This window comes from Macrobrachium nipponense, chromosome 4 (assembly GCF_015104395.2).
Source record: "Macrobrachium nipponense isolate FS-2020 chromosome 4, ASM1510439v2, whole genome shotgun sequence".
NCBI classification, from domain to species: Eukaryota; Metazoa; Arthropoda; class Malacostraca; order Decapoda; family Palaemonidae; genus Macrobrachium; species Macrobrachium nipponense.
Window position 1 is genome coordinate 52,275,787 of NC_061100.1, and position 10,000 is coordinate 52,285,786.

Below are 10,000 nucleotides of genomic sequence, written 5' to 3' on the forward strand. Positions count from 1 at the left end.
AATGGAAGTGTTCTAAATTTAAGTCTTGGTTTGTTTAACTCGATACCTTCATAATTGAAAAAGTTGTAGATAAATATAAGAAACAAAATTATTATATTCAGTTGTATAAATGTTTTTGCTCTCTATATTGCTAAGCTTCCGTTTCACTTATGGATGGTTGTCTGTTTTATTTTGTGACCGTGTGATCTCCAATTATCCTGGAGTATCTCTTTGACTTTTACCTTTTTGACAATTAACCATCTGGTATTCTTTATCTTTTTGTTTACCTTGTAACCTTCATTCCAACTGTATCTCATTAAAGAACGAAAACGCTCGGCTACGTAATTCTGCCTATTATTTTTCCTGTGGTATTCGGTTATATATATATATATATATATATATATATATATATATATATATATATATATATATATATATACATACATACATACATGTGTTATATTAAATATGTATATGTTATATATATATAATATATATATATAATATATATATTATATCTATATACTATATATATATACACACACACACACACACACACACACAATGAAGGCAGGGAAAGCACACCAACTGGCCAAGAAACTCATGTTTATTAGGTTGCAACGTTTCGAAGCCAACCAGCAGGCCTCATTTTCAAACTACAAAGTAACAGTACTTTTCACCAGATATGTATGTAATTGTAATAACAATAATGCCCTCCTAGCTTCTCAAATTCTTGATATCCCTGGATACGCCTGGTACTACAGAGCCTAAGATCCTATTGGACGACTACGAAGAGATTCTCACGTCTGTAGAGGGATTCGAACCCGCAGAGCGAAGTGACGTTATACGGTGAGATGGAGAGTGCGTCTGAACTTTCATTCTGAACCCTTGTCTCTAAGGTCCGTTGCTTTTATGGAATCCCTCACAAAGTTTCTGTGCGTGTTTAGAATGTAACAGCAACGCTAGGACCGCTTGGAGGGCCTTTTCGAATATTACCAAACGCTAAACGTTTTCTTTTCTTTTACTCTATTTTTGTTGCGAGTTAAGAATTCCTTGGAATGTTACGTCAGTCGCTCTTGATTTTGGTAAAATTTAAGCAAACATTATTTTTAAGTCCTTCACAATAACCGCCACCACTTTCATGAAACAGTTACTCTACTCTCGAGTGTTTTATGGTATTCTGATGAGACCTTGCACATCATTGGAATACAAACCATTAGTTATAGTATTATTTTTCATCCTTCGGGAACCAATCGTGGGCGTTCGATAGATAGCTCTTATTCATGGCCCTTGCAGTGGGACTCGTCCGTAAAGGTCAACACTGCCGCTGGATTAAAATTCGTTTGATATTGATAAATTCGGCCAAAGATGCACTTTAGAATTATGAATATTTTAGGGAGGTTTGCTGAAGGGCTTAGTTGAGAGTCAGTGACAGGAGAGAGAGAGAGAGAGAGAGAGAGAGAGAGAGAGAGAGAGAGAGAGAGAGAGAGAACATTAGTAATTCAGCTGCTGCTAAGGTCATTGAAAAGAGAGAGAGAGAGAGAGAGAGAGAGAGAGAGAGAGAGACCTATTAATTAAGTTGAAAGAAGGCCTATAAAAGGTTTGGTTCATTATCCACTATAAAAGAGCTCCATATAAAAAAGGCTTATCTTGAATGGCAAATGGTCTCCCTAGTCCGATGATTGTCGTTAACGACACGTTGACGCATCCTGTAATTGGTGTCATTGGCTTGATGGACTCTGGGTGGCTGCCTGCCCAATTGGGTGATTAAGATAATTGGGTGGTAGTTGAGTAATAACGGCGTCTAATGATTGATTGCCGATGGCCGGATATTGCATTGTTAATGGTTTGGAGCGTCAATAAAAGCCGGTGTTCTGTTTCACTAATTTTGTTTCATAACAGCGATGGCTCTTCTTGCCTACGGTGGTGGCTGTTGTCAGTTTTCCATTTTCGTCTCGACATTTAGGTTATTGCGTTAGATTTTTGGTGGTGGAATGGGGAGCTGAAAATAGGCAGGTCACCCAGCATTCATAATCTGTTTTCACCGGGCACATCGGAAAGGTCATTGCGCATGTCATGGTGGTTTCCGGCTCTTTCTGGGAATAGAGTCAAGTGTCTGAATAAGCGCAGAAGCTTCACAGTTTTACATTTCACAGAGATCGGGTCGCCGTCGACCACGAATGTTTTGCCTCAGAGTTAGTAGTCAGTCCATCGTTCCTGAACTTTTTCTTTCCAGTCATCTCCTAATTCACTTCCTCTCCCTCGCGAGCCATAACTCGAACGGTTAAAGGGTTGATTGGATGGGAAATTTATGTATTAGCTGGGCAATGGAACTCTCTTATCGTCTTTGTTCAAGTTGATGTTTCTTCCTGGCCACCCAGAGTCATCGCCGAAGATAAGGCAATTCTGTTGTCTTTTTCTTTCTTTTTTCTTTTCTTCCATTCTGTATTTTTTGAAACAAATTCAATAACGTTATGGCAATTAATAAAATTTTTGTGCAGTTTTCGTTTTCTTTGCGTGATTATCGGTTATCATTTTTGTCTGTTTAGGTCAACTGTCAGCGGACGGAGAATCAAATGCCCCAATCAAGTCTAATCTAACCGAGTGAAGTGAAGGGGAAGGGAGAAAGAGAATGGAGTCTAATCTCAAGGGACACGGTCGATCTATAGGTCTCAAAAGAGGGGAGTTGCGGAAATCAAAGTTGGGGGAGATGGCGCCGTTTTAGGGAGGTCAATCCACTGCATGGAAGTGGAGTGAAAGGTTGCCAAACCTTCAAGTCTTGAGATCATTGACTGATTCACGTAGTACACAGACTACAGCAGGAGGCAAACCTGGCGGTTGCAATTTTGTTGTGTCTCACACCTCTGAAGCAATGACCGACATACGTAGGAAAAGCATTAACAAGCCGCTTGCCCCAGAGAGCAAGAGAATTTACTACAGCAGAGGGGGAAGCGGGATAGCCGATCAGTTAGATTCCATATAATTTATACTTATGTTTAATGAACGTTTAAAACTTACACAATTTGGAAATAATATCCCAAGCAGAGCCAAATAAACTGATAAAAATTCAAGTATCTCGTTGAAGAAAACAATATTCAACATGAAAATAGTGCCTAAATTTTTAAAATATATTCAGCCATTTAAAATATCTGACATTTCCACAACCAGTTTAAAGGAATTTGATATAAAAATCTGACAATAAATGAGATTTTAGTAATATTGACTTCAAGTTATGGGTTCCTCTTGCAGAAATATGTCGAGACCATCAAGAAAAAGTAAATGGTGGCTGAATTCAGACAGAATTGTTTGGTTGGAAACTTGTAGATAGAGGAAACAGAAAAAAAGATGGATTATTTGTGGACTCGTGAATCGGAGAGGAGGTAGAACGGGAAAGATTGTCGAAGAAATAGATAGGAGAGGCTTAGAGAGGAAAACCCTTTGTGAATACCATCGTCCTTCTGAGAGGGAGAAGATTTTGCGCTTCCATGAACGCATGAAAGCGATTTAGCAAAAAGCCTGTGAATGAGGACGCTTAGATGATTGGAGGTACAAGTTCTGAACGCTAGCCACAAAATACGTTCTTGCATAATTAGATGCAACCCGAAGACTGAATTTCGTAGACATCGCTGTGATTATTTACCAGCAAAAGCATATTTACTTTGCACGTGCCCTCGATTTATTATTATTATTATTATTATTATTATTATTATTATTATTATTATTATTATAGTTGAAGATGCGCAAAATTTCTCACAGAACGTCCCTAACATCTTTCCCTAAAATTAGATATTCATTTGTAAGTAAGAAAAGAGCAATAGGGAGAGCATTATATACGTAACAGACGGCAGTATTAGAAGAATGAAATGTGAATGGATGAAGAATAAATAAATGACGGAAGTATTCACGAGAGAACTTTTCAGCAAGGGAACTCAAACCGAAGACTGCGGAAGATCAAGGTAACAGAGGACACGCCCTACCTAAAGGCTTAGGAATATTGGCTCTGTGGTTCCCACAGGCACAAGACAAGTAAATGTGTCACCTACGTATACTGAATAAACAGCCACAGATGATGTTTAGAAGATGACAGAAAGGAAGGGATTGTGAGTATCTGCATCCCCATGAATAATTAATTTGATCGTGATCGTCATCCATGAGTGGGTATTAGAGTCGTGGACTGCCAAAGGGTTAATGGAATCAGTGCATGAAATGCCACGTCATATATTTAATACGAGAAGTATGATGACGGTCTGTCAGCTGTTTTGAGTGATGGATGATGAGGGCTTATTTTTGGGGGATTATGTCAGGTTTACTGACATGTCATCGAAGTTGCTAGGGTGATTAATGATAGTTGTTTTTACGCGGACACAACTTTTTAAAAAAATAAATAAGAACTGTGCATTAGGTTTAATATGTTATTTATAGAGAAGTCGTGTTTCTTTACATTTTTTTTTTTTTTGACGAATGCTTGATAGATGAATTGACTGTTACAAAGTTCCACCATTTGTTATTTTTTCCATTTCATTTTTCCAGGTCTACGTGGAGGTACAAGACGTAAACGACCACATTCCTCAGACGGACGAGCCATCTTACAATGCGTACGTGGCCGAGGATGGGCCTCCGGGGACGTCTGTCATTTCCCTCACGGCCTCCGACGGTGACCTCACGCCTTCCAATCTCACCTTTGCCATCACGGGGGGCAACGAGGACGCTCACTTTCAAATTAGTTCGCAGACAGGTAGGTCAGAGGGCGCCATGGACAGGTTGTGCGCTGTCACTTTTTATTCGGTTGAATGCAATGGTGTTTTCTTTTATCAGCTGATATTATGAATGTTTATGTCTTGTAAATCTTGACTGGTTAATTTATTAATTGGTAAGAATTACAATAGCAAATAAGATTGTAAATTGTGCTTTCTGATACTGCGTTGTTTTTGAGTTATGATCGCCTCTTAAGTAATTTAGCTTTTACTCATAACTTAGATCATTTAGATAAGTGCATTTTAAATAGCAAGACCTCTGTAACATTCTCCATAACTTTTTATACCAGCGTATCTAAACACTGAATATTATGTAACACTTTCAAACGGACGAAAGGTTCTACAGTTAATAATACATACGGAAACGTAATGGTAAATCAAATCATGACTTTAGCAAGTGTTTTTTTTCTTTTGTTCCTCAAAGTGATATAAAAAGAACCATTAATGTCTACGATTCACAATTTTTTTCCCTCACGATCTAATGTACGGGGAAGTGAAAGACAGGTCACCAGTTTGCGAGAGCAGTTTTTACCCCGTAATTTTATTGGTGTTTTTTAATATTTGGTTTTGTACGAAGGCTGATATATTTTCTCAGAAAATGCATGACTGATCAGAGAAGCATTTCTGTGAAAGGCAATGAATTTTCTGGAATGCCTTGTGCCTGTCGCTCAATTTATTTTCTTTTTCTTTTCGTATCACTTTCATCTTTGCGTAGAGATGTTCAATAAAACGTGAATAGAGGTAGACTTGATATCCGCTGACAAAGGCTGGCGAATCGCGGTGGTATTCTTTACTTCAAACAAGTCAAAAGATGGCTTTTTGTTATGAATGTATAGCATTTTCTCCAAAAGCACCTTATCCCTCAACTGTTGATTTTCTAATCCAAGTATTTTTGTATACATTTTTTGTTCATGAATGTAAATGTTGTTTATATCTCAGTAGCAGTACCTTAGGCGTCCAGTATTTCCTCAGCTTCTTTTCTTGATTTGAAGTCTTTCAGCCCATGAATTCCATTTCTCGTTGTTCTTATGATGTAGTATTCTAAAAGGAAAACATGCGTGTGCATTCTGCGAAACGAATATTTCTTTGTATAAGCTAGCTTGCCTTCGAACGGCCGGGCTTAATAATTCTGAAGCTTTGTTTTTGAAGTCCGTTTCCGTTCTCTTCCTTTGTTTTGGGAGTATTTTCAATTCTGCGGCCTCTGTTCGTGTTCTGTAATCCGGTATTGAAATTATTTTCAATACCAGAACATCACTTACTGCAACTGACTTTTCTCAGGGCTCAATCCAATATCCTCACTTTTATTTCTTGTGGCAGTTCATTTATTCCGTATCTTTCGCCCAGCTTGGCATTTGTTTTTTACTTCGTCTATTGTTTTATTTATCTGTTGCCAATGTAAACATTTGGTTATGCCAATCTGGGTTTCTTTCATTTTCATAGTTATTTTTTTATATAATATTTGCTCCCAGCTTCTCTCTTCTTTCGGGCAGTGCATGTCCTTCTACAAACAACATTGCTCTCGCACAAAACGCCTCTGTTTCCTCTACAAAACCGATGACCACATCTCACCGCCATCCGCGTACCTAGTATTTCGCAAAACCTTTCCTATAATAAATGAGGCAATTAGGAGGCTATGAATATTTGACATGTCGTAAGGTTGCACACGTGCCACTGGCTGTATTTTGTGGCATCACGCACAAGAGATGTCGAAGAGAAAATTGTAATGATTTCAAAAAGAATTATTTTGGATCTTACCTTTCATTAATCTGCTGTTGTACACCTTTCGTAAGGCAGTAATGTCTCTCACAAATAACCCTCCATGATAAGTCTTTGCGTTGTGTTTGATTTTCTTCTCCCATTCTTAACTCCCAAGTTAGTCAAATTACGTGGATTGCTAGATGTGCATTGTATTAATGTTCATCCTTCCGTTTATAAAGGGAACTGGATTGCAAGGGATTGCACATAATTCCTTGCTTAATTGTCTCTTAGGCAACTGCAAAGGCGGCAAGAAAGGCAGATAAGTTGTTCTCATTAAAAATGACCGTTGATGCCGCCTATGTATTTCACTTTGCAAGCTAATAGAAATCACTTATGACAGTACTAAAGCATACCATAGAAAAAACTTATAATGCCGTCTCTTGTATCCAGCTGTCTTTTCTCACTACGCATTTTCTAAGTTGTTTCATTTACTTCCTATTTAGGAACTGGTTTTTCCATTAGCGAAAGTTACCTTTACCGTCAAACATGGTAGTCATTTGATAGTCATGATTTGGAATATGGCCTAAGTACCTGGTTGCTGAGAAGGGAAGGTTCCGGACTGGACGGCGGTAAATGAGAGAAGTCCTCGCATTTAGACTGCTTTCTTTGCCGACGAACTGCTCTGGGCATCATTTTGGTGCGCTAGGCTTCTTTTAATGAATCATAATTTTCACTATTACCGTCTCGTTTTCGGTGTGCTGCCTTCAATGCACATCATGTACTGGAAGGTCGTACTAGCATAAATCCAGCCTAATGAAAACGGAATTTGTTTTACGAAGGCAGTCGGCTTTTACAGTTGTACCTCCCATTCAGTGTATCATTATAACAGCATTCCGTTTTATATATATTATTGCATTTCGTATTATAGGTGGTCTTACCTCACTAAGCCGTATAACAAGGCGTATTTTGAAGCAGAAAGCGGCAAGCAGCGTCGCATTTCCATTTGAGTATGATTCTTGAAAACATAAATTTAGCCTTACCTCTAAATTGAATCGTGAGCTACACGGGTACTGACTTGTTTAAATTTGACCGATTTCCACTCCAAGAACAGAAGTGTTTCTTCGCGTTACTTTCCACCTTTGCCTCTAGATTGTAATCGAATATTGAAAAATAATCTCTCACTCTCTCTCTCTCTCTCTCACATAGGTTATAGGTTGTAATCATTGAAACTATACTAGTTGTACCTTATCATTCAGATCATGTGAACACACACATACACACACACACACACACACACACACATATATATATATATATATATATATATATATATATATAAATAGTATGTATTCTGTGCATCTTCGTAGCAAACATTACTAAAAAGCCAATGGAATGCATAAGCAAGAAACAGAACCAGAACAAAGTGATATAATGTGATTGGAATTCGAAAAACTAGGACAGTGCAGAACTTTAAAATCACAATTTAACAAGTCCGCTTTTTCATCGTTTAAAATGAGTGCAGAATAATGCAAGTAAGGTTAATGGTCTCCAATCACGCCTTTCCTCGAGAAGTGTGAGAGAATTCGTATGAATTATAACCCCCCCCCACCCCACCCACCACCACCACCACCACCACTACCACCCTTCCTTCACCTTTGCTTCGTGATACGTTCTGACTTGGCTGCCTTTAATATTTTGAAGATCCCCAATAGCATTTTTAGTTGAGGTTTCTTATTACGGGGTTTTAGACTTGATGTACTATAGTAACTGGGTGGTATTACTGTACATTTAGCATTCATTGTGATATAGAGAGTTTAACGAATTCTTTAGTTTTACTACTTACAGTTGTATGTATGTATATGTATGCTTTTTTCAACTTTTCATGTGATATATATAATGTGCGTGAGTGACTGAGTGTGTATACAAACGCATACATAGATACAAACAGGTAGTCCTCAGTATAAGAAAGATGGATTTGTTTTGAAGTCCAGCAGTGTTGTTAGTTTAGAATAAAGTTTATAGTAAAGAAATTCTCCAATCTTTCCTTGAAAAAGTGGCAGTGAAATACATGAAATAAAGTTTATAGCATATCCCACATTTCGTGGGGACGCGGAAGTTTGTATCTTTGAAAGTTTAGATGCCGAATTGTGTGCGTTTAAACCTCTATATATATATATATATATATATATATATATATATATATATATATATATATATATATATATATATATATATATATATATATATGAATGCGTATATGTATATTCGTACATACATACGTACACACCTCCATGCAAACAAATATGTGCATATAAACATATATTATATATATATATATATAGTATATAATTTAATATAATATATAGAGATATATATATATATATAATATATATGAATGCGATATGATATTCGTACTACATACTACACACCTCCATGCAAACAAATATGTGCATATAAACATATACCTGGCCAGCAAGTCCAGAGTAAAACTATGACCTTTGTTAGCAGAGACGTAAAAAACTCTTCAGAAGAATTCCGCATGCGAGTAGCATTTTACGGCATCTGATACATGTATTTGCTTTTTAAATATTGACTTCTGATGACTAAATTGCTTTATTACTTTTTATTGCCGAAGAAGACATAAAAGTCCCAATTCCTTTGCATGCGAAATGTAGTTTTATGTGTTTGGCACTTGGTCTTAAACAACGGCTTCTGTTGTCTAAATTAATTTATTGCATTTTTGCTGGCAGCTAGGGCGCTTTTAATTGGTTTTTCCCCGTTGTCTCTCTTTCTGTCTATTATTTAAAAAAATAGCGAGAGAGAGAGAGAGAGAGAGAGAGAGAGAGAGAGAGAGAGAGAGAGAGAGAGAGAGAGGAATATGGTTAGTATGCTCGAAGTAGTTTTATGTTTCGTGGAAAAGCTATAATGCTTCACACGCACACAGCTGTTCCAGGAAATGCACTGTTTAAAAAACAGAAGAAAATAAAACGGGGAAGGCAGAATTTATTAGAAATGGAAATGCCTTCAGTGGTAATAACCAGGAAATCTTAAATCTCTGAAATGTCATAAAGTTGGAAATCTCATTCATCCATTTTTTTTAATGGTCTGTGTGTAGAGAGAAAAATAACTGTGACTCGGAGGGAAATTACATCTGTTAATCACGGCACAGGGGCACGCGTTAATTTCCCAAGGAAAAAGGAAAGAATTAGCGTGCGGAGGGGAAAAATTGGGTTGGGGCTGCGTAGCTGGAGGGGTGGGGGGTGTGGAGGTTGAGTGAGTGGGTGGCAAAAAAGTCAGCTTCTTTTGTTGCAGGTCCAAAGTCTCTGAAAGACATGATTGATTTTCAGATATATATATAATATTTATATATATATATATATTAATATATAATATATATATATATATATATATATATATATATGGTATCTACACATACATACTAATACATACCTACTACATACCATATATATATATGTATATATATATATATATATACTATATATATATAGTATATATATATATATATATATATATATATATATATATATATATATATATATATATATATA

At 36.8% G+C, this 10,000-nt stretch overlaps 1 protein-coding gene across 5 annotated transcripts in view; it reads left to right on the top strand.

The window, feature by feature from the left end:
- LOC135210928 (fat-like cadherin-related tumor suppressor homolog) overlaps positions 1–10,000 on the top strand; it is a 736,096-nt gene that overhangs the window by 382,241 nt on the left and 343,855 nt on the right. For all 5 annotated transcript variants that reach the window (XM_064243897.1, XM_064243900.1, XM_064243901.1 and 2 more), the window contains exon 4: positions 4,510–4,714. In XM_064243897.1, coding sequence (XP_064099967.1) covers positions 4,510–4,714 — 205 coding nt within the window. The remainder of the gene's footprint in view (positions 1–4,509; positions 4,715–10,000) is intronic.